At 46.0% G+C, this 26581-nt stretch overlaps 1 protein-coding gene across 2 annotated transcripts in view; it reads right to left on the reverse strand.

The window, feature by feature from the left end:
- The window catches only part of TBC1D22A (TBC1 domain family member 22A), a 2393943-nt gene that overhangs the window by 2289630 nt on the left and 77732 nt on the right, over positions 1 to 26581 (reverse strand). For both annotated transcript variants that reach the window (XM_078679664.1, XM_078679673.1), the window contains exon 2: positions 2514 to 2570. In XM_078679664.1, the coding sequence (XP_078535790.1) occupies positions 2514 to 2570 (57 nt within the window). The remainder of the gene's footprint in view (positions 1 to 2513; positions 2571 to 26581) is intronic.

Below are 26581 nucleotides of genomic sequence, written 5' to 3' on the forward strand. Positions count from 1 at the left end.
GAATCCACAGTGTCCCACTGAGTCCAAGTCCAGGATGCTCTAGTGCCCCAGGCAGGTCTCTGGGCTTTTTCAGCATCCTGCGAGATCCATCTTCTTTTTATCCCTTGTGCAGATGTTTTTAAATGAGGCAAAACGTTTCAAAAGGTAGGCCCTTCTGTTCATTCATGAGATGACACATCACTCCACTTCGGTCCCAATCTACTGCACAGCATTTTGGGATATTTCAAAATGGGGACTTGAAGCGAGTCTGTTAAAAGTCCGCTCTAAGAGCTTGAAACCACACCCTTAATAGCCCCTTCCCTCCAAAATGTCGAAGGGGATAGCCCTCCTGTGATTCGGTCAAGAGATACGGCCTTTCCCCTTTGTGCTTCTTGAGATGAGCCTCCCAGGTATGGTGTACTGTAAGAATTAATTATCACATGCAAGGAACAGGCCCAAGCACCCAGTGAGGGAGGCCTTTGACACTTCAGCTTGTCAGCAGAGCAATTAACTTGGCTTACCAGGGGAACAAAAACCTAAAATTAGGACTGAGTTAGAGAAATATGCCAAATTATCAGAGCATTGAATTAAGATAAAGGGAAAAGGTGATTGTTTATTTTTTTTAAGTATTTGATTTGAAAAAAGTTAAGTACTATGGAAAAAAACAGTTTGCCTTTGACCAAGAACTAGGTGCAATTACAGCCCGACCATGATGCAGAGGAGGTCACGTACACTAAGTGGTTTGTCATAATCAAAGATTCCACCATCAGTACCAGTCTCCAACTGCTGAGAAAGCTTCTTCAGATCAGTCCGGTGGCCTCTAGCTTCTCAGAGCGGGCCTCTGGGCACCAGGTCTCCCTCCCGCTTGGTCTCTTGCAGGGTCTAGTCCTCTTATGTTAGCTGGACCCTCTCAGGGCCAGAAGTCCTCTGCTTTCTGTGTCTCTGAAGCAGGTAAGCAGGGGTCCAACTATGTGACCTTTCTAAAGCAGCTACAGTGCCCAGGTGCCAGCAGGATTCATGAATACTTGCAACCTTGTGTAAATTCTCTTTTTCCTGCAGGAGTCAGATGTCGGGTACTTCTTTCAGGAGGGTCGTCTTCTTCAGACAAAGTCTTCCCAGGTCCACAAATGTTCTGATAAGGTGGTGGTGGTTGAGGTGCCAAATTTGTCCTGTGTACTATCCAGTGATTAGAGAATATCTACCAACCAATCCTACCTATTTCCTCACGGTTGCTGCACTTCCTTATGCAGCACTTCCTCTTTGCCTTACAGTATAATTATTCAGGATCTCCTATTTCAACATGACAGTTCTCTGTTAGCTCCAGGCAGGCATGTCTTCAGCTTCTCGACCATCCCCTACCTGACAGGGACACAACTGTGTTTTCCCTCCTACTGTGGGTGAAGCCTGGCTGTCCAGGTGTGTCCTGGGAAAGAATAGAAGAATCCGTCCTTGGCGTCTCCACGTCAAAAGAGATAGGCTGAAGCTGCTCTTTGATCTGCCAGCTATTCATGTCCTCTCCCAGATATCTAATCCCTGCTAAGTGGTCAGAAGATCAGACTCATTGGCCACTGTTCTGTGACCCAAGTACATTAACTCTCTCAACAAAGGATGTGTATTCCAGCTCTGGAGGTGAGGAGAGTGGCAGAACTAGGTTAAACCAGTTCTGGCTCAAAGAGTCTAAAGTAAATTTTACAACGTTTATTTTTCTGCTTAAGTTATTTAAAATCTGATTTCACCATTAAGCAGATTTAAAAAAAAAGAATCATACCGTGATAATAACGTGGAGGCATTTTCGTAGCCCTTTCTTACATAGAGGTGGAAATCAAATATTTGAATCCCACCTAGACCTATTAGAGAAAAGTCTAGCCAGGCATACATCGTGAAGAAGTTGTGGGTTTTCTTTCACTGTGAGGGCACACTAACCCCAATATGTAGTGTGTTCTATTTTTATAAGGTAGGATACTGTCCTTTGGGCTTACAAGTCACGCATTAGAAGTGATTTATGAATATAAAGAAATAGGGTTCTCCCACATGCCAAAGGTGTTTTTCCCTGATTGTGTTGAAACTGTAATCTAGCCAGAGAGCAGCATGGCTCCTACAAGAAATATATTTGTGTTGCATTTGTGGGTTTTATAAATAAATGTACACGGCAGCCCACATGACATTTAACTTTTTATTCTATAAGTGCACTTAAGACACCATTTATAATGGACTTATTGGGAAGTTAAACAGACCGAATAGGGAATTCCAATGTACAGCAGATAGTTTAGAGGGGAAGTACAGGCACGCGTGTTCAGCCATGCTGAAGTCCATAGAGTCATAACGCCAGCAAAAACAGAATGAATAAAAAGGTAAAGAATTTGGGGTGTGGATGCAGAAAAGGTAGATTTCTACAGTTGTGACTTCTATTTTCTTACAAAGCAATACTGACATCAACAACCAAAACCAGAAAGGGGTCCGCCATGTTAAAATCATCAACTATTCAATTGTACATATAAAACAAATTAAAAGTCAAAATGTATTATGTGGCTTACCTTCCATGGAGCAGTGGATCAAATGGAGGGTGCTGTGCTCCATATACATGTTGAATACTGAAAGAAATGAAGGCAACTATGAATACCTGCTACATGACAAGTTCTGTCACCATTTTAAGTTTTCACTATATAAATATATATGTGTGTGTGTGTGTATATATATATATATATATATATATATATATATATATATATATATATATATATATATATATATATATAAGTTCTTAAAGAAGGAGAACCCCACCATCCCCCTGCATAAATCTATAGTGAAACCACCTGGCAGGCCTTTAATTTCGGCCAGTGATGGCCCATTGGAAAATATGTCAGTGTACATTGACTTGTTTTTACAATATCATATGAAATCTCTAAAATCATATGTGCAAGCCACGAGTGACTTCATCCGCAAAATTGAAGACATCAATTGGCAGGAGGACTATTGTCTCATAGCCTTTGATGTTACAGCATTGCACACCTGCATACGCAACCAGGATGGAGTCAAGGCTGTGGAATACTTTTTAGCCAATCGACCCATAATATTTGACAAACACAGTCAAATGATAATAGACTTATTGACATTTTGTTTGGAAAACAATATTTTTTAATACAAAAATCAGGTCTACCAGCAGGTGCAAGGTGTGGCAATGGGGGCCAGCTTCTCCCCAAGTTGTGCCTGTCTCTTTATGGGATGGTGGGAGGAGCTGGTCCTCATGAAGATGCATGTCCACACTTTTACAAAGAACATAGTATCTTGGTTACGTTTCATCGATGACCTCTTTGTAGTTTGGAATGGGTCAATTAAGAGTGCACATGATTTGGTTTCTGAGATTAACGAGAACAATCTGAATTTAAAGTTTACATGTGACATTAGCCGCAACACTATCACATTTTTAGATACCAAGGTATATGTATCTCAGAATGGCCTGACAACAACCCTATTTAGAAAGCCCACAGCGGGCAATTCGATATTGCATGCGAAAAGTGCCCACCCCCTCACTTAATTAACAGCATCCTCTACGGGGAGATGCTGAGAATTAAGAGAATCTTCAGTGAGGAGAAAGATATGAGGGAAAATCAAGAAAAATGCAAAAATAGATTCCTACAACGTGGGTACAAGAATCAGACTATAAAAGCAGCAATATCCAAAACTAGATCTCAGGCAAGGCAAGACCTATTGCAATATAAAACCAAGTCTAACACTACCACAGATGCCACTTTGAAGGAACCTGCAAGATTGATACTGGGATACAGTAGACAGGAGGGACGGGTTAGGGCCATAATAAGACATAATTGGCCCATACCCATGGGAGATCCTGTTATTGGGGGAGCATTGCCAAGAAAACCATCTATAACTTTTAGGAAAACCACTTCGATGGGCAATGCACTTATGAAAAACAACCCAGAAGATGTAGAATCCAATACATGGTTGACCCCCAGAACAGGTTTCTACAAGTGTCCAAATTGCAAGGCTTGTCAATATGGTGTGAATACTAAAAATGATCAAACTGCCTTTAGCTTAAAGCAGCACACCATATCTAAATATTTGTCTTGCAAAACAGAATATGCAGTCTATGCATTGGTATGTAGCTGTAACCTTACATACATAGGCAGCACTAAACTGCCAGTGCATAAGAGAATCTTGCAGCACACTCGGGCCATCGTGAACAAAGACCCAAGCTATCCTGTGGCGAGGCATTTTAGTGAACAACACCAGAGTAGCCTCAAATATTTTAAATACTATGTGTTAGACACAATACCTTTTAACAAAAGGAGTGGCAATAGAGAGGCCAGGTTGCGGCGTTTAGAGACCAGATATATATTAGAGCTAGATACCAAACAACCCAAAGGTCTCAACACCTGTGAAGTTTTACATACATATCTATAAATAGCCAGGGAATCAATTTTTTACAATCTTATTTATGCTATTTACATATTGTACCTAGTGTATTTTATCCGGTATTTACGTGCGTATTTATTTATTTATCTACGTATGTATTTATAGGGTGTTTATTGACTGGGTATCTACGTTAACATATTGAATTGTTGAGTTATTGGTTCGTGGACTGTTTAATTGTCTAATCATGTCGGGGGATTACTGAAATATGAGCTTAAGCCCCGTTATCTTAGATACCAGAAAAGAGGTATCTAACAACTTGTATATATTCCACTTTTGAAAATAATTTTTTACAAATTTTTTACATCTGTGTTTAACTATTTTGTTATATTGCATAATAGGAGGATTTTAGGTAATTTATTTTTGATTTTTAGGTCGGAATGATTTTATAACAATTGTAATATTGTGTACATCATTTTGTGGGAACCAACCTATAGATCTTTCCTCTAGATAATTACCGTGTTTTTTTCTCTTATCTTCTTCAGACCGAGTTGTAATAAGCACACTGACACTTTAAGGTATTAGGTATTGTCCATACGGAAATATTAGATCATATACTTGCTTAAGCAGCTTGCACTATGCTTGCACATAAGATTCATCTTTGCACCTTTTTGCACATTTGCACATACCATTTATACATAGGGCTCTCGTTTGTATATGATATTGGGGGCATTCTTTTTCAGCACTCAGTCACTTTACTATTGCAACAGCAGGAAATTTCAGCCAGAGCTGGGGTAAAGGGATTTTACATATGATGTAGGAATAATGTCATTCAGATATATGCATATCCCAGCATCGAGGTATTTGGCACTATACAATTATGCAGGATTTTATCCATATACATTAAATGGGTAGCTTTTATGTATATTGACTGTTTTGTATAGAGATTTGCTTTTAGGAAGTCATTGCTTTGTTATATGCTTTAAATTTCAAAAATGAATTTAAAAGCATTTAAGCTGTAATCTATATGACCGTTACAAAATAAGCAGTATGTCTTCCATTTCTATGCTGTAGCATTTTGCACTTTGCACTTTAAAAGGAGGCACTGCCGCCCATGCGCTGTCATGTGAACAAGGCCGTTTGTTTCCGGCCGAAACGCGCCATGACGACAAGGTGGTAGCACAATAAAAACCAATTGAAAAGAATTGGTTCTTCGAGCGGAAAGGGGATTGAGTGGCAAGTGACAACAATTGTGAATATATGCAATTGAAAAAATTACCACAATTACAGATTTCATGCTGTATGTATGCTACGGACTATTTTGCCTTTATTTAAAAAAGTGTTATTTCACAGGACCCCGAGGCCAATGTTCGGGCCTTAAGGGAAGTGTGACAGGGGCGAAGGCTGTAAGCCTGCCACTCTGCAAATGCGGCCTTCAGTGCGGTCGTGCCTGCATTAAAGACTGTAATCAGATTTTGCACTGAGCTTTTAAACCGAAACTAAGCAGCGATCTCTGCTTTGTATTGTTTTATTGATGCACAGTTTGTTTTAAATAGAAATTATCGCCATTTGCTCAAGCTGGGGGGGAACCTATTGTGTGACGGGGCAGAATCTGTAAGCGCTTCAAACCTGCAAATGCGGACTGCAGCAAAGTCGCGCAGTGGACAAGCGCTGCTGCCAAGCCAAAGGCGCACCCAAAGCAAGCCCGTCTGCACCCGACCGCATCCGACCAGGGCCAGGAACCCTGGTCCACCTTCATTAAATAGGCTGACATATTCATCTGAGCAACCTTTGGCCTTGTGGCCAGTTCTTCCTGCTGGTTGCCAGATTATAGATCTAGGTGTGAGCCCGTCAATCTGCAATTTCCGCAATTGTTTTCTCCAACATGTTGCCTCATGTGCTAATAGGTTGATTTGTAAAGCAGACTACTGTGTTTCTACATTGCCTTTAGGCAGAAACGGCATGCATGAATTTTGTAAGTATTATCTACCATTCTCTTGTGAAGCATCAGCAAAACCTATTTCATTTTGTATGGGAACATAATCCTGACACCCTTTCGCTCACAGAGACTTGGCTTTATGATGGATCTCTACCTGCATTGATCGCTGTACTCCCTTCCAACTACTTGATTGTTAGGCGAGATAGATTGAATAGGACGGGAGAGGGATTGCTATCATTTTTAAGAATGCATATACATTCAAAATAGAAGAACTTCCATTTCCTGCTTGTGAGCTCTGTTCTTTTCTCTTTCCCTGACACACACATTTACTATATCTGGAGCTGTGATCTATCATCCCCCAGGCTACGACAGGTACTGGTGTACTTCCATTCCAGATCTATTGGCCCCCTATATTTTGAATTCTGCCATCCTTTTACGACTTTGAGACCTGAATATTCATTTGTAAGATCCCAAGTATAGCCAGGCCACCACCCTTATTGTGGATCAGGGTTTCCTTAATTTGGCCCTCTGTAATAAGCCTCCTACTCAAGTGGCTAGCTACCTTCTGGATCCTAATTTTTCTAACATGAAGGACCTGTCCATTGAGTCTCCCATCCCATCAAACTATCTTGCTGTACGATTTGCCATCAAGACCTCGCTTTCCCCGCTCATAGGGCCATCTAAACCTACAACAAAGCATAGGAAATGGTCTAAACTTGATGTTCCCACCTTGAACTCACTTCTCCTAAGCACCAAACCTACCTTGGAGTTAAGAGTTGATATGGATCAAGGGTTAGTTAGCTTGTTCTCTAATGCTCTGGAGACTATTCTTCAGAGCTCAACTACCAACTCTACTAGATCTTTCCCCCAACACCATAGTTCAACAAATCAGTCCGGCTGGGGAAAAAAATGTTGTACGGTCCTAGAAAGACTATGGAGGAAGTCTTTACAATGAGGATCCAAAAAATCGGCATAAATCAGCGATAAAAATATTATTGTGGGTTTTGAAGAACAACACATGCCATTTTTTTACTTTGAAAAAATCTCAAATGCCTAAAATGATCCTACTACACACTTCAATGTAGTAATAGAACTTTGGGACCCCAGTAAACTATCTACAGCACCCTTACTCTCTCCGCTTCTGTGGAAGGAGCTTGCCCTCTTCTTTTTTTACCAAAAAGGTGGCAGCTATCCATCTCATTTGTCCAATAGCTATATCCGAAACCAATAGCCAGAAGAGCATAATGACTGCACACATAGCTCGGATCCTATCATGAGTTTGAAACATGGCCTCCTTTGGATACTGTGACATTTCTGACAACTTTACAGTCAATTAAATCTGTCTCTCCCTCTGGATCTCTTACCACCCTCTAAGCGTTGGTTTCTGGACCCTTAGATAGCACAGGAGTTGATGAATTTCCTCAACGTTTCTTTACTGAATGGTCATGTGTCACAGATTTAGAAGAATGCTATGGTTCTTCCACTTTTAAAAAACCTAACCTGGATCCAACTAATTCGTCGAACTTCCAACTAATTTCCCTGCTGCCTAGTTTCTCCAACATTTTGGAAAAACCTGTGAATGCTCTACTTACAACACACGTGGAGGCCCCAAATCTTCTTCATCTCTTGCAGTCTGGCTTCAAGGCGAGGCCCAGCACTGAATCCTCCCTCCTAGGAGTCACAGATCATCTTAGGAGACTCCAGGATGGGGGTGGAATTGCCGCTTTCATTTTATTAAATCTTTGCGCTCCCTTTGAAACTGTGTTCCATTCCATCTTGCTCAAAAGAAAAGCAACCCTGGGTCCAGAAGGTACAGCCTTTGCCTGGATAATTTAATTTCTAAAGGATCGAATTTTTAAGTCTTTTTGGCCAATGGCAGATCAGTAATGCAGGCTTTGACTTCCAGAGTCTACAGGTCTCAGTGGTTCGCACAATGTTAATATCTGCGCCCACCCTCTGGCAGAGGTAGTGGGGAATTGTGGTTTGACTCTATTCTCTTACGCAGATGACACTCAAATTATCTTCTCCTTGTCACCATCACAGGATCATGGACCATCCAATCTTAATCAGGGCTTGAGAAAAATCTCCATTTGGATGAATAACAACTCCCTCAGCTTAATTACAATAAGACAGAAGTCATGATCCTGGGTAAGAGTCCACAACTCTGGGGCCCACAATATTGCCCTGGTTCCCTTGGCACCCTACCGGACTCATCTCCCAAAGTTAAGAACTTGGGCTTTGTTGTGGATGAGCATCTTTCTTTGACGCCCCAGGAGATCAAGGGTACCTCCATCTGCTTTGCTGTGCTCAAGTGGGTGGGAAGGATCATTTGGAAGATTCCCCAGTCAGCCCAAATGACAGTCATTCAAGCCTGAATCCTATCTAGACTTGATAATGGTAATTTCCTCTATTTAGGTATAGATCAAGCATGCATTTGGTGTCTGCAGATGGTGCAGAATTCCGCCGCTAGACTGTTGTTTCGGCTCCTGAAGTACTCTTTGGTTTTACACCTCTTTAAAGAGCTTCACTGGCTAACAGTAATGAAGCAAATTCAATTTAAGGCCCTGTGCTACATGTTCAAGGCTAGAGCCAGGCCAGGCCCATCCTATATCAATGAATTGGTGGTGCCTTACCTGCCTCCACATTCGCTGAGGTCGCTAAACTAGGCCTTAGGTTTCGCTTGGCTCATATGGTAGGTCGTTCCTTTGCAGTCTTATGTCCAAAATTGTGGAACTCACTACCTAAGTCTCAGCGGAAATGCACCTTGTGCTTGGATTTCGCATGGGTCTAAAGACCAGGTTGTTTTAAGCATTAATCTGTTTTCCTTCTCTTTTGTTCAGTGCTGGGAACCCCTTTTTGGGTAGCTGTTGCACTTTATAAGACTTATACATACATAAAATAAATAACCTACTTTGAAAGATGTAACCTGAAAATGTTTAATGCTCACTATTTAGATTCAAATCATAAGACGGTAACAATAAAAGACAGTAAGACTATTTGAAATCTCCTTGAGCCTCTGGATCACAGAGTGTAGAGATTCATAACCAAATCTTTCTTGTAAGGACATAAGCCCCAAAGATGGACATTTGCAGTTTTAAGATGAGGGATTGACAAAAGAGCAGTACTGGCAGTATTTTAAAATTGTGTTTGCCCACCAAGGTATTACCTGGAATCAGATGTAAAACTAAGACATAATCATTCAGCTGAAAGGCTTTCTTGTTTCCTAATTCGTGTTCCTACAGTGGAATGAGAGGTTAGAACCTATCCCTTCTGCACGCAGACACATAAGATGGGAATTTGCTCCTTAACGGAGACGTACAATCCTATTAAACTGAGACAAAGATCTAGCACTTAATACTGGAGTAAATCACTCATTCCACAACCACTTAATAAAAATGAGCTACATCAAAAGAAGGAGACTATAGTTGTGGAAAATGACTACAATCGGTATACATAAGCGGCGTTCATTTATGTTCACCACAGCCACTGTTGAAAGTAGAGCGACAACCATGAAAACAGTAGCCACGCCATCTTGTCCCTTTTAGGCCCCATCACGAAAGTAGGTGGCAGCCATTTTTGTGTCACGACCTCTCTGCCCACTGCCAATAGCCTGCGCGCCTCTCCCCCTCACACCCCAGCCTCGCAAGCATTCCCCCGCGCCCCGACAGCCCCCGGTTTCTCCTGCTTGGGCCATAAGCGCACCTCTAGCGCGACCCTGTCTCTGAGCCACATCCCGTGCTGAACCCCCTCGCTCTTTCATCTCATTCAAAGAACAGGCCCCTTTTTGATAACCTCTTCCTCCCTGCCCGATTCCAGGCCATCACCTAGCCCGACAGATGCAGGTTATGGCCCCCTACAGTAGGACCTCGCCTCACATCAAAGGAGCGGTGGTTAATCAATACCCTCACACCTCCAGATCCGACCGATCGCCCACTTTCCCGTTCCCAGCAGAATGTCCAGCTGCGCGACAACGACCACATGCTGAGGTTGAGGTGGGAACTCTACTGTAAATATGTGTGGGAACGGGGGTGAAGCGGGGATTCCGAGGATGTCTTTCCGTACATCAAGTATTGACAAGAATGTGTTTCATGTAATAAAGCAATAAACCTCTTTATAAGAGGCCAGGCCTCAAAGATGCGTTTAGAGCACCTCGAGAAGATACCCTGTTGTCTGATTTGACGTGTTCTGCTCCGTCGGAATAAACTCCTGTTTCCTGCCTTCTGTCTCCAGCGCCTGCCTCTTTGTTTGGTAATCCCGAATGGTATGAGAGGCGGCTAACGCCGGGCAAATACTGAAGGGTTCTTGGTCGAATTCGGCCCTACCTTTCGACAATTGGCGTCCCAAACGTGGGGCCCATCAGCGACGCGTGGATCCAGTGAGAGAGGTCCCAACGACAGAGTGAATGACTGCAACGATCAGGAAGTGCACCTGCCCGATAGACCCTCGTCTGGCAGCCGATCATCCGAACTTCACCGGTTCCGAGCAGACCTCTCTCGAGTGATCTACGGTCCTGACTGGGAACCATCAGGAGTGCCACAGCAATTACGGAGAATAGAGGACGATCAGGCGCTGGAAGCGGAAGACGAGAAACTGTCCATGCGGTCCGAGTAAGGTCATGTAAACACGACGAATTGCGAATTGATTGTTTGATTGTTTGAAAATACTAGTATTACTCATTTGATTGTTTCTGAGAGATTCTCTATTTGCAAACAAGCACAGAGTCGCCATACTCTGTTTAGTCTTTGCAGATAGTGAAGGGTAGGTAACGCAGGCCTTTGCCCCCGTTGTAATCCGTCGTGCCTACTTCCCTCTCCATTTGATTGATTGTTATCCAAGCATTTACTGTTTTGGAATTGGTTCTCTTTGGATCATTCTCTATTTTCAAAAAAGCACAGAGTCGCAATACTCTGTTTAGTCCTTGTGAATAGTGAAGCATAGGTAACGCAGGTTTTTGCCCCCGTTGTAATACGTCGTGCCTATTTTTATCCCTCATTTGATTGATTGTTTGACCGAACATTGATCGTTCGGAATTGGTTCTCTTTGGGTTATTCTCTATTTACAAATAAGCACAGGGTCGCCATGCTCTGTTTAGTCTTTGTGAATAGTGAAGGATAGGTAGTGCAGACTTTTGTCCCCTTTGTAACCTGTCATGCCTATCTTTGCCCCGTTTGTTGGTAGTTGGTTCAGCCCGGACCGTTTATTAGAGGTAGATCATCCGGCTCCACCGGAAGACGCCCCTAATAAAAAGGACATAAATATATATAAAAAAACTTGCGGGTTAGCCGCTGTATCGTGCTAGCAAACAAAAACATAAAAATCGTTAGGAAAAACAAAAGGAATCGAGCAAAATCAGTAGGCCACTGATGGGATCTCTTTTCTGACCTCGCTAAAATAGAAACATTAGGAACAACCCCTCATGAGAAATATGAAACTAGTGAGAAGAATCGAGCTCGACGCCATGATGGCTGCAAGACAGCTCGGCTCCACCGCCCACCCCGCACAAATAACGACAAACAGTATGCAAATATTATAAATATATACAACACCCCAGCAAAGTAACTATTTAAGACTTTTTATTAAACAACTATTTACATGGCAGCGGCTGCAACAACAAGCCCAAATGCATTCGCCGTCTGCTTAACGCTGTTCCTGTCCCGCCTTCAATGTTGGGTGACTTTGAGCTACTTTTTAGTAGGCTTTGGGCTATAAAAAGTCTACAAAAGCCATCAGCCGGCGAGGTAGCGTCGGTAGCGGCCCGTTGAGCGAATAGGCCGGAGGCTACCCAACGTGCCAAGGCCTTGCTGGCAGCCATCGGCCGAAGAGGTCGTTGGGTGGATGGCCCGGAAGCACCACGGCCACGATGTTGTTGTACTGGCCTTCCCATTCGTCCACCCTGAGGTGGCATCCAGCGAGCCACGGGTGGGGGGGGGGGGTGAATGCCTCGCTGATGACCCCCCCCCCTCTTATTGCCTGGTCCGACCATCACATATACCTGCGCCAGGAGACGGCGTGGGGTGCACTGGGAGGGAGAGGCGGCGCGAACGAGCCTCCCCCACCTCCCCAGGTGGAGGTTCCTCAGCTGCACCCCAGCGCTTCACTCGGCCAGCTGAGTTGCGCCCGCTCTTGCGGCACAGTGCCTCGCTCGGCCAGCTGAGTCTCACCCGCTCTTGCGGCACAGTGCCTCACTCTGCCGGTTGAGTTTCGCCTGCTCTTGCGGCTACAGCGTCTCACCCACCATCCGGCTGAATTGCACCCGCTCTTGCGGTACAGCGACAGGCGGCTGCCACGGAGCTCACGAAATGGCGGTCGGCTCCACAGACTTGGGCCTGGCCTGCAAGGATGGCTCTGGGCAAACCTGGAACTCGGACGCTTGACTGCTAGGGCATGGGCCCCATTCCCGAAAGCGTCCCCTCAGCCTTGAAGATTCTACAAGAGTCACCTGGGCCCCCGACTCCCGCAGACTTCCGGTGGGGAGCGACTGCCATGATTGCTCGCGGAATGGCCACGACGTAGCCGCGGAATGGCCATGACGTAGCCACGGGATGGTGGTGCTCTCATACTGATGCCAGCTTTAGTCTGAAACATCCAGAAACACTGTAGACTACCAATTCGATCAGTTCCGGTGGAGCCCCAACGTGACCCGGTAGGGAAGAACTTGCCCTCCTCTCTTTGACTGATGGTTCTTGTTGCCTGTCCCTTCTGTTGTCATTTAACGGAACTTTTTTGGACTGCCGAAAGGGGTTCTGGTCCGACCGCTGGTTGGTGGAGACATTTTGACTATATTCTGGACCTGCCCGGCCTCGCCCAAAATGGCGCCGGTATAAATGAGACTCGCAATTCCTTGATGTGTACTGGTTGCTCAGCCTTGATATCATGAGATATGTATGCAGTTTTGGAGCACATGGCGGGCGGGGACGGGTACTGATTGAACATTTGGACATCCCTATTGATATTAAGTTCTGATTTATTATTGATTACTGTACTATTGAAAGTTCGAATTAACGTTACTCATGGTACTTGCCCGCAAATGTATAGCTAGATAATTTCATTGTCACTGGTCCTGTCGTACCTTGATTATAAAATCAACGTCCACCGATTCCGCAACTGTTAGACACCTTAGTTCCTGCAACCTAATGGCCCGCCCGTTACGTTTTTTCTACAGTGTAAATGTCCCCTCGTCATATACGATTCCAGTTTGCTCCGTGGCCGGCCCACGTGGTTGTAGGCCCGTATTTTTATGCTGACATCTTTTTTCAATCAAGGTTTTAAAAGAAAAAAAAAAGAAAATATGTAGAACTAGCCTCATATCAGTCACTTAGATTGGTAGGTTCTCGGATAAAGGCTATTATTTTCAAAATAAATAAAGGACAAGTAAAATGAAGCAATTTTGGTTATGAAAAATTAGAAAGGCATGGTACATACGAACAATGCGAAAAGAATAGTCAAGATCTGTCGTATTTTTGCATTCCTGCAGCATAAGCAATAGGTAAAGGATCCGGATATTTAGATATATCTATGAATAGGACAATAGACCAGTTCCTCTGGGCTGCAATGCCGAGATGCAAGGTACTGCTTCCCAAAGAAGATAAGTTAGGCACGTGGTAGGTAAAAACATTTTCGTGTTTTTGCGCGCTGATGTGCTTTGTACGCTGTCACCCCCCCCTCTTCTCTTTCTCTGCAGGTTAATATCGGAATTTCAGCTGGAGTATGGAGAAGACCCAGAATGCACCGTGTTACACGCAGAAAGAAGAAGAATTGTATGGTATGAATGCGCGCGTGGGCCCCGATTTGTGTTGTATGAATGCTCATGTGTGGCGCACGTCTGGGTTGACGGACTAATGCTTTTTTTTTTGTATGACTGAGGTATGGATCGAGCGGTTAATGGAATAAGAAAAACGAGTCCGAACATGATACCTGCATGTGAAGGACGAAAAAGAATATAGCACTTACCTTACCTAGGAACGACTCTCTCCCTCTCTGGAGCTAGTGAATCGGAGAGTGGCCTACGCCAGAAACTTGAAGGTTTATTGTAGTACCTCGGACCCCAACCGATATCCCAAATGAACGCCCTAAATGACGCGCACCAGTGAGTCAACTTAATGTGCAGACTAGATGAGAAAAGTTAAGGATACCCCGGGTTGGGGTTCATCCAAAATCCCCCCTCAGCCCAGAAATTAGGGATATTGTCATGTTTTAGATTCACCCCCTCTTCTTCCATCCTCATAGAAAAGTCAGAATTGCACCATCGCACATCCGACAGACACCCCTCCTTTACCTCAACTTGGATCGTCATTTGTTAGATGTTGGAAGACCCCCACCGTGAGTATAAGCACGACTGGACCACGACTGGACCAGTGTCCGACCAATTAAAAGGAGTAAGTATTTATTGAAGCGAGGTTACCAACAGAAATTGTCTGCTATTAGGAAGGAAGGAGAACGAAGAGCTCGACCCCCAAATGAATTAAATGGAGTACTGAAAATATGCAACACGCATGAAAAGGCTCTTTCGCCAAAAATAGCCCTTTTATCTTAAGTTTTCGTACTTGATGTATGTACTGTCGCACCCTATCTGGTATTTGTGTATACGTAAACTATGAATTTATGTTTTCCCTCAGCTTGTGTTTTATACGTGAAACTGACCCGTACTGATCTATATGTGTGTGCACTGAATAGCCTATTATTGTACACTTCTCTCTCTCTCTCTCTCTCTCTCCCTCTTTTTATGTTGTACGTGTACTAATAGCCTATTTGGTACGCACGACGCTCTCTCCCTCTGAGGGCTCCCTGGCTCCCTTTCGAATAAATGACGACACTGTACATCGCCGGTACGGGAATAATTGGCTTTTAGACACAACAGTGTTTGAACAAATTGACAGAAACAAAACGATCGTATTTTGCCATATTACTGCCTCTCCTTTCTGTAAAATGATGAAACTTAATTGGCTGAGAAAGAAAGGACAGGTGAGATGACTGATGTCCCCTAATCTGACCCTTAAAAAGGGAACTATATGTCAGTGGCTTTTGTCTTAAGTACTTTGGTAACACCACCCTCATCGTTCGGATTACCACCGCCCATTGTACAAAAATAGAATGTCCGATACGTCCCCGTTCCTCCAGAATGGTCCCAGTTCTGTACCAGCCGTCCCAGAAAATCTTAAAGACTGTAGCTATAGTCCCATGATAACAGCATTTCACATTTTTTATAAATTAACAGACCTTGAAGAAACATATAGCTCAACAGGATTTGTTTTAGACAAACGCGAGTCTCTACTGAAGGAGCCGGTTTGAATTCGATAAACTATGTAATTTTTTAGATATCAGACTTCTTGCCACGTTCGCAAATATAACAAGAGTAAAACGCTAGACAGACATGTTGTTTGAAAATAAAAAAAATGCTTGCCGACCTGCACTACAGCAATGATGCATGAGTTAACAACATACACCGATGTAAGGATTACTAAGCATCCACCCTATCGTGACCAATGAACGTTTCCCCAACTACTTGGGGTTGGGAGAGAAATTAAAGTGTGTAAACGTCTTCCCCTGCCAATTCTCTAAAAAAACTTTTTTTTGTACTCATTTAAGGATAACGTGCAGTCGTCGGAGGAGAGGGGCCGGATGTGACGCACAGCCTAGCTGCAGATCGAGGAATATCTATGACCTCGACCAAGGTGGAGCCACAGAGCAAAGAGTTGCGGGACAAGGCACCGTTCTCAGCGTGGAAAGTGAAGGCAAGAAGGGCCGCCCAGAAGCCCCTGCACGTTGATGAGCTCGTGCCGAAAGTCCCAGCCCATTGTGCCCGATTGATTGGCCCACTTGCGTGAAATTTCTGCCCTCCTTGGTCCGTTTCAGATCTGATCCCACTCCACCCTCTCTTCCCTCGGCCTCCCAAAGCACGCCCCTTTTTTCATATGGAATTTTTGAACTTGACTCTGAGACGAAAGACAGCACAAAAGATAGAATAGGGTTTGTCATGAAGGAAGAACGGAATGCGGGTACCCCGCCTAAGGTACCTATGATAGGTTAGTTAAGGAACAGGACAAACACAGGACTGTGGTCCAAGAGCAAAGAATGGCCACACCCTGCAACGCGAGATCTGAAGTAGAGCTGGACGCATAGCTCCACCGCCGGTGCTCAACAATGCCAACGAAAGAAGAAAAACAATGAGAGCCTACCAGTGATGGCTCGCTGTAAAAAGACACTGGACAGACGAACCCTTTTTGAACATTGCCACCCCTTGACTGTCCCTTGTATTAAGTTGAATTCCTCTCCCAACCACTTGTCTTGATTATCACCCAATTGAGCTTTCGAAACCTTACATCGGTCACTTTCAACTGTACATGGATAACTAAGAAAGCGTTAACTCTGTATCATGATGATTGTAGAACACCAGTTATGTACATGAGCATACCGTCTAGTTTTGACCCCCATGAAGTCCAGACCTCAAGAAATATACTTAATAGCCCTTATTTGGCCAGAACATTTTTGTATGACATCATGTTTGTATTCGAACGAATTTCCTACATCGTCTAAATAATATCCCCGTCTCCAAGGTCTAACATATGACACAGCTAATGTAATTTTGTATGCACTGCCTCCTCGCCTATCGCATCGACTACATGTGGTTATGTACGATTCTGTTAACATTGATAGCAGGATGGGGGCGCTAGGTGGCGCACTTGTGCATGGAACCTCTTTGTAAGGCTCTCACATCCTGGCGACCAATATCCTGTAATCGATCCTCTTATCGGCGACTGATCGGGCTGAAATTGCCCTCGCCTGCTCAGGGGAGTACGCGGAGCCTCCGGTGCAAGTTTGGAGCGGATCGGATGCTGTATGCCACTGGTAGAGACATCCTAATGTGCAGCGGGGATTGCTGCCGAAGACTCCAGCACGCCCGGACGGCCTGCCTGCGGACGCGAGGTCGGGGCTTCGCGAACGCCAACTAGGCCCTGAAAGGCGCGAAAACGCCGGAGGACTGCGAAAACTCGGCGGTGAAGGACAGCGGACCCAGTCTTCCCCTCACGGAAGGACACTGCCAGTGGAGCAGGTACTATCCTGTCCCTCCTGCTTACCGAGGGCAACTGAAGGCTTTCCTACTGTTTCTGCTGACCCGGCGCGGCCTGACTCTGCGGAGCACGACTCCCACCCTGCCATCTCCCCATCAAGAATACCGGCCAGTTCTGGGAAGGGGCCCTGCTGCCATTGGACCCTCTGGAGCCCCGACTCTCTTAGCCTTCGATGCAAGGGCTACCCCGCTGGGCATCTGCATTGCGCATAAGTGGACTTTCCCTGAGGCATTACCACCGGCAGTGAAAACCACCGCCCCGGCCATAGCACCTCGTCCTGAGCCTGCGTGTGAGCGCTGGGGTGCGAGGGCTGCTGGCTGGGGGCCGGGGCTGCAAACTCTCGCCATACCATAACCCTCCCACCCTGGCATTGCGTGGGACATAAGCTCACTTCCCGGATTGCTAAGGGGGTACTGGACCTCATTCTATGCGACGTGTGTGCCTGGGGTGAGCTTGGTCGCAACACGTAACTGCGGTGCACACTCCCTCAATCCTCGAGAATCTGGGCCCACACCTCTAACATTCGACTGGGGAACCTGCTTCTTACCCCCGCCTGGCATATACTCCTGCACGACAAACGCCCGTCCTATGACAGCTGACATTTTGGTGGCAAGCTCCTGAGTGTTGCTCAGAGGGACGGCTGCACCGTTGTATTACCGGAAGACTGCCAGGTTCCACGCCGAGGGGTGTGCTGTGCCCGGGGATAGCGACAATCGCCTACCTGCGCCTGCTGCCCGTGTCCCCCCCACTCCCCTACCACGTACGCAGGTGCTGCCCCATATCGGAGAGCGGCTAGTGGGAGGGAGTTCCACGGCTTGATCTGCTGAACAGTGGAATTACTTAGGCGGAATGACTCTTGCTGTCTTCCAATTCACGGATTCACCCGCCTTTGCTGGGCCGCTAAGATGGGTCGGCCTGACACGCGGCAACCGAAGCTTACGTTTGATGCCGCTAAGAGGACGAATCGCACCAGCCCAGAATCTCAGAAACAGATAGAGGCTAACAATCCCTCTGATAACCAGGCGACCACCTCCACGGATACCCAGGAACTTCTTCGTGAAATGCGCCAGGGATTCGCGACCATCGCGGACAAGGTGGACAGAATGTCGTCCCGTATGGATGCTGTAGTCCACAAATTGGAGGTCCACGAGGGGAGGTTGACGGAAGTGGAACAACGGGTATCGGATGTCGAAGACACCTCCGGACAACATACAACACGACTAGCACGAATGGATAACTTATTGCGCACCATAGCGGCTAAGAATGAGGATTTGGAAGCGAGAAGCCGGCGTAATAACATACGCATAGTTGGAATTCCGGAGTCCACCAATGTGGGTAGAATGGAGGAATATGTGGAACGCCTGTTGAGGAATGCAGTGGGATCGGAAGCATTCTCCCCCCAGTTTATAGTGGAGAGGGCGCACAGGTCCCTGGGACCGGTGCCCAAACCGGGCATGAAGCCGAGGCCTATCATAGCCCATCTGTTAAACTACAGGGATAGAGATGCGGCTTTACGAGCAGCTCGCTCTTCCAACAAGCTCGTATGTGATGGTAACGAATTCACAATCTATCCTGACTTCACACCAATGGTACAGGAAGAGCGGCGCAAATTTCTGGAAGTGAAAGCAAAGCTTCGGTCCCTACAAATTGACTATGCATTACTCTATCCGGCTAGACTGCGAATCACTTATGAAGCGCGCCAAAAAGTTTTCACGAAACCGCAGCAGGTTGAGGACTTCATTAAGCAAGTAAAACGTTCAGCACACCAGCATAGGGAGGAGGCGGATGAACCTGACCGCGGAAACGACCGGCTTGAAGATGATGAACACTGACCCCGCTGCTATTACACCATTGGATGTTGCAGTGGTTCCTGTATGTGAGTACTGATATGGGGTACACAGAGTGATGGGGGCTGTAGTTACGGCCCATCCGTCTCCCCCTTCCCGACAAGATGGGCGAGGGCTGAGGCCTGGGACACGCTGAAACTGTACTGCGTCGCCAGGTACCCCCCTCTCTCCTGATAGCTGAGGTTGGTCTGCCATGGGCAGCTGATGGAGAAGAGGGGTTGTTGTGTTGCCACCTAGAATGGTCCCTAACGGGTATTACCCATGCTGTTACTGTTGTTGTAGCAGGGATTATTATCATCCCTGGTTGTTGAGGGAGATGGGGAGGGTAGGGGAGGGAGGTAGCACTGGCAAGTTGGGGTTGCCTCTGTGGGAGGGGGGGGGGATTGGGGGAATGTTTGGTTGATACGTGAACTGTATGAAGCTCTGATACACGAGAAAAAGGCCACAGTCATATACTTGAGGGAAGTGAATTGGATTATTGTTATTTACACTATGCGATTGGGGGGAATGCACCGCACATTTTTACAGCACAACCAATTAAGCCGATATAGGTGCGGGGACTGATAACCGATGTAATTTCATATCCTGGAATGCACGAGGGCTAAAAGATGCGCGTAAGCGTAGACAATTGTTGGCGTATTGGGATAGACACAATGTGCAGGTGATTATGCTACAAGAGACTCATATTCCCCCATCAACCAATTCTACATTCGGTGCGAGATGGGCGGGGGTGAGGGTTTTCTCGAATTTCTCCTCATATGCTAGAGGCACTGCCATTCTTATACACCGAAATCTCCCATTCACGCTACAGGGGCAACAAACTGATACAGAGGGTAGATATGTCATTGTCTGGGGGAGGCTGGGCGGGGAGACGATTACTATTGCCAACTGCTATGCTCCCAATGTTGATGACCCTCATTTCTTCACCCGACTCTGGGGAGGTATAATGGATGTTGGCTCCAGGTATCTGGTCTGGGGCGGAGACCTTAACGTAGCCTTACACCCGAGACTGAACAGAGCAGATGGATGCTCAACATACCACACCAAGGCGAGAGATTCCCTTGAGGGGATAGTTGAGGAGGGAGGGTTGATTGATAGTTGGAGACACTTACATCCTGATTTGCTGGAGGGCACACACTTTACGTCCTACACGGGCACATGGGCTAGAATTGATTACATCTTCGTGTCCCAGAATTTGGCCCCGAACGTTCTAACTTCTCGACATTTACCCAGACCACACTCCGACCATTGCCCTGTTCTCCTATCTTTAGATATGCCTGGTTTTCACAAACGACGCCCGCCCTGGCGACTACATCCCAACATCCTGATTGACACCGTCTTCTGCGAGGAACTCAGAACCGACATAGAAGACTTCTTTCCCCGTAACAAAGACACGGTGGATAGTGTAGAAACAGTGTGGGAGGCGTTTAAGGTTACGGTACGGGGGTGGTGTATAGCTAAAAGCTCGGGGGTGCTAAAGGATATACAGCGAACACTATGCAGATTGGAGGAGGAGTTGAGAGCTTTAGAGACTTGCATGTCGCAGGGGATTGATGGGGAGGCGCACAGCGCGTTCAGAACTAAACTGTCGGAGTACGAAGCGGAAGCGCAGAGAGAGGTACATTTCAAAGGGAAACACTGGCGAGCCCGTGCTTATAATGAGGGAGGGAGACCAGGAAGAGCACTGGCCATGGCAGTGAGGATGGCACGAGGTTCGAACACAATCTTGGAACTAACTGCAGCAGATGGGGAGGTGCACAAAGACAATGATGGTATACTCAACACACTCCAGGCACACTACAAACAATTGTATACCTTGAGAGCCGCTGGGGAGTTTGACCTGGATAGCTATCTGGGGGATATAGCACTTTGCTGGATAAGCGATGTCCACAGACAGTTTCTGGGGGCACCACTTGAGCTGGATGAGGTACGGGATGCCATAATGTCCCTGAGCAACGGGAAAGCACCAGGTCATGATGGTCTCCCTGCGGAGTTTTATAAATGCTACGTGGAGATTATGGCTCCGGTGCTACGGGAGGTATTCAATGATGCAATGGAAGTGGGAATGCTCCCGAGATCTATGCGAGAAGTAATCATAACATCTTTACTTAAACCTGGGAAGAATGCTACACAGTGTGACTCGTATCGCCCACTGTCGTTACTAAACTGCGACGCCAAAATTCTGGCGAAGGTGCTCGCGACCAGGCTTTCCTTACTTATGACCACAATCATTTTGCCGGACCAGTCCGGCTTTGTCCCCACGAGATCTACCTCGTACAACCTTCGCACAGTATTTTCCCTAATTCAAACGGTTCACCCTGAGATTCCCCTTGCCGGGGTTTTTTTGGACGCCTCAAAGGCATTCGATTCTGTGGAGTGGGGATTCCTCTTCGCGGTCTTGCAAAGGATGCGATTCCCCCCTATCTTTGTGGCCTGGGTACGATTGCTCTACACATCTCCAACGGCAAGAGTGCTTGCAAATGGTCAACTTACTGCCGCTTTCGCAATAACGAGGGGGACCCGGCAGGGGTGCCCCCTCTCCCCATTACTTTTCGCGGTGGCGATAGAGCCGCTGGCCTGTCGAATTCGACAGCTCCACAAAACCAGCGCCTTCAATTGCTTTCAGCACCAACTCTCAATCTCGTTGTACGCCGACGATGTCACTCTTTACGTTAAGGATCCCCAAACTAATCTAAATTCGCTACTAAAGGAGTTCGTTACCTTCAAGTGCCTTTCAGGTGTCTCTATTAACTGGAACAAATCCCAGCTCTTCCCTCTGACACCGGCAGTCTCCGAATTCCCGCTAGATTACCCGCTCGAGTGGTGTACTTCGGAATTACGCTACCTGGGGATACAGATATCAAGAGACAAAGGGGATACATTGCGAATGAACTATGGAGTGGCCATCACCAAGCTGACGGATTCAGTGACGCGGTGGATCAAACTACCCTTGTCTATGGCGGCAAGAATTTCCCTCATAAAAATGGTGGTACTGCCACGCTTCTTGTATATGTTCCTTAATATTCCCTATCACCCAGGCGCATACTTTTTTAAAACCTTACGCTCTGAACTTATTCGACTGGTGTGGGGGGGAAGGCAGGCTAGGCTCCGCTGGGCGGTAATGACACAGCCCTACAGGGCGGGTGGCTTTGATGTCCCGGACTTCGAAATATACTATTTAAGTGCTCAGGCGCACTACCTGTATCATTGGTTACGGCCTACTGCTTTCATGCCGCAGGTAGCAGCGGAGGACTGGATAGCACACCCGCTGCCATTGGTGGGAGTGGTGCACGCCCCCACAGCCGCACTGGAAATGCACTCTAACACGGTGTCCTGCACGATAGAGGCATGGCACAAAATAGGGAGACGACTGCAAACCCCGTTACTTTATACGGCTCGTATGCCACTATCCTACCATCCACAAATGACGCTCCTGCAAGAGGTGGGATTCCAACGAATGTGCAAAAGGTTGAAAGTGTGGGTATGGGGGGACCTATTCCGCGATGGGAAGTTCCGATCTCGAGATGACTTTTTCGGAGATAGCGCACATAACCCACTGGAGCTATTCTACTACCTACGGCTCAGGGAAGGCTTGAGAGCCTTATTACCTGATTATCCTCATGAACCCCCCAGTTTAGCCCCGCTCACGATAGTGTTGAATAGCTCTGATGGCGCGCACCTAGTTTCTAAACTATATAAGTGCATACGAGAGGGACTACCGGTAGTGGATAGTGTGGCTAGAGCGCACTGGACAGGGGATTTTGGAAGTGATATCACAGATGCACAATGGGAGTACTGCTGCGACTTGTCGGGAGAAGTAATGTCTAGCTGTCGTCTTAAAATCATACATTATAAATTCCTCCATAGGTTGTACTACACTCCAGCTAGGAAGTTTCGGTTCGGGCTAACCGACTCGGACAGGTGTGAGCGATGTAGACAGGAAGGGGCGGACTTCTTCCATTTATCGTGGACCTGCCCGCAAGTACAGGAATACTGGGCGCGGGTCTGCGAGGGCCTGTCCCACATGATAGGTGTTGCGCTGACCCCAGATCCGATGATGTTCCTTCTAGGCTATACTGCGCAGATAGCGCGGACGGTTAGGAAATTCACTAATGTAGCACTACTATTGGCAAGAAGACATTTAGCATGTAGATGGGGCCGGGGCCGCGCTCCTAAGTTTAAGGATTGGATGCATGACATGTTATACTGTCAGGAGCAGTATGGAGTATTTTCAGAACTGGTGCCTCTAAACTCGAGACCGGCTGACATTTGGGGCCCCCTACAGACTTACCTTCTCACTAGAGCATCGCAAGGGGAGGGAGACACTGACACTGCCGACACAACACACACACTGATTACCTAGCTGGCTAGTTCTCATTTACCATTTCTTGACCTGTGCTGGAAGGGCTGTATTGGAGGGTAATTGTACTGTTATGGATATGTCCGGTGTGGAGATCCCTTTCCGGAAACTGTGTATTAATTGATTGACGGTGTACCTCTGAAGCTGTACTGAACGCCTCAATCGATGCTTCTCATGTACTATCTACTGCCAATGCATCGGCCCGACCTCCCTAGCTACCCTAATATGCTACCTACTTGCATCATCTTCCCTGGTAGACATGCCTCACTGTTCAACTGGCGGGTACTGCATATACTCCCCTAACTTCCATGGTACTACTTTGATCTGTCGATTGTATTACAACCTGTCCCGTCTTATGGACTGCATGCCCTCCTCGATTGTTCCCCTACAGCTCAGATTTGATATGAATGTATTATTACTCTATTACATTGCTGATGGTTGACCCTGACTACACTCCCTGGGTCTGGGAGATACATACCTCCGATTGCAACAATATATGTGTATCGCTGCCGGCCTTGTATGGTTGTAGGCACACTGCTGTGTATGACTGCTTGAATGTTAATAAAAGTTTATAATCCCAAAAAAAAAAAAAAAAAAAACATTGATAGCAGGATTATTTCCATCTGCCCGTAATGCATATGGGCTACCAAAGACCTCGATAGACAGCCCAGCCACATGCTTCCCTTATTAGTATAACTAGATGTCAGCTTGTACGTCCTTACCTCAGACATAAACAGAAATGAACTAACTCATGATAAAAACTGGGGACTGTGGAAAATGACTAAAATCGGTATACATAAGCGGCGTTCATTTATGTTCACCACAGCCACTGTTGAAAGTAGAGCGACAACCATGAAAACAGTAGCCACGCCATCTTGTCCCTTTTAGGCCCCATCACGAAAGTAGGTGGCAGCCATTTTTGTGTCACGACCTCTCTGCCCACTGCCAATAGCCTGCGCGCCTCTCCCCCTCACACCCCAGCCTCGCAAGCATTCCCCCGCGCCCCGACAGCCCCCGGTTTCTCCTGCTTGGGCCATAAGCGCACCTCTAGCGCGACCCTGTCTCTGAGCCACATCCCGTGCTGAACCCCCTCGCTCTTTCATCTCATTCAAAGAACAGGCCCCTTTTTGATAACCTCTTCCTCCCTGCCCGATCCCAGGCCATCACCTAGCCCGACAGATACAGTTTATTGCCCCCTACAGTAGGACCTCGCCTCACATCAAAGGAGCGGTGGTTAATCAATACCCTCACACCTCCAGATCCGACCGATCGCCCACTTTCCCGTTCCCAGCAGAATGTCCAGCTGCGCGACAACGACCACATGCTGAGGTTAAGGTGGGAACTCTACTGTAAATATGTGTGGGAACGGGGGTGAAGCGGGGATTCCGAGGATGTCTTTCCGTACATCAAGTATTGACAAGACTGTGTTTCATGTAATAAAGCAATAAACCTGTGTATAAGAGGCCAGGCCTCAAGGATGCGTTTAGAGCACCTCGAGAAGATACCCTGTTGTCTGATTTGACGTGTTCTGCTCCGTCGGAATAAACTCCTGTTTCCCGCCTTCTGTCTCCAGCGCCTGCCTCTTTGTTTGGTAATCTCGAATGGTATGAGAGGCGGCTAACGCCGGGCAAATACTGAAGGGTTCTTGGTCGAATTCTGCCCTACCTTTCGACATAGTGAGAAAAAGACAAGAGTGCAGGATGAAATATATATCGTTTTTTAATCCTGACATATTTTAGATATTTTAGTAATTTAAGATTAAAAGGTTTATTTGCTGTATTTATAGGACACAGGTTTTATTGTCTTAACATAGTTCTCTGCTGAGTTTGACAATGTGTTCCTTAACTGTTGGAGCATCATGGTAATCCATTTTCTCAGGATCAACATTTTTCCATATTATGCTATGGTCAGGGAGATCTGGTTGGCAATAATAAAATCAGTGACCATTGATTCCTGTGGAATGGGTAGTGATGACTAATATAGCATCAAACGTTTGTTAATGTACTTCCTACGCCATAGGAGGTACACTGACTTGTAAATGTTAGATCCAGAATTGGTGGGTTATATGGATGTATGACGTTACAACGCATACTTTTAGCACGCATACCTTTACAACGCAATTTTTACAACGCAGGATCCATTACAACGAACTACCATTACAACGCATTTTTTTACATCACAGATGCCTTTACAACGCATACCATTACAACGTAAGTATTGTTAAGTATATATTATTTTTAAAAATGTAAGTAATTAAAATTGATATAATTTAATTTAATTTTAATTTCATTTCATTTAAAACCCAAACCTAGCCTTGAACCCTAAAAATACCCCTGTACCCCAAAACCCAAGCCTAGCCCTGAACCCTAAAAATACCCATGTACCCAAAAACCCAAACCTAGCCCTGAACCCTAAAAATACCCCTTTACCCAAAAACCCACACCTAGCCCTGAACCCTAAAAATACCCCTTTACCCAAAAACCCAAACCCAAACCTAGCCCTGAACCCTAAAAATACCCCTGTACCCAAAAACCCAAACCTAGCCCTGAACCCTAAAAATACCCCTTTACTCAAAAACCCAAACCTAGCCCTGAACCCTAAAAATACCCCTTTACCCAAAAACCCAAACCTAACCCTGAACCCTAAAAATACCCCTTTACCCAAAAACCCAAACCTAGCCCTGAACCCTAAAAATACCCCTTTACCCAAAAACCCAAACCTAACCCTGAACCCTGAAAATACCCCTTTACCCAAAAACCCAAACCTAGCCCTGAACCCTAAAAATACCCCTTTACCCAAAAACCCAAACATAGCCCTGAACCCTAAAAATACCCCTTTACCCAAAAAACCAAACCTAGCCCTGAACCCTAAAAATACCCCTTTACCCAAAAACCCAAACCTAGCCCTGAACCCTAAAAATACCCCTTTACCCAAAAACCCAAACCTAGCCCTGAAACCGAAAAATACCCCTTTACCCAAAAACCCAAACTTATAACATTTTTAATATAATTATATACTT

Source organism: Lissotriton helveticus, chromosome 1_1 (assembly GCF_964261635.1).
Source record: "Lissotriton helveticus chromosome 1_1, aLisHel1.1, whole genome shotgun sequence".
Classification (NCBI taxonomy): domain Eukaryota; kingdom Metazoa; phylum Chordata; class Amphibia; order Caudata; family Salamandridae; genus Lissotriton; species Lissotriton helveticus.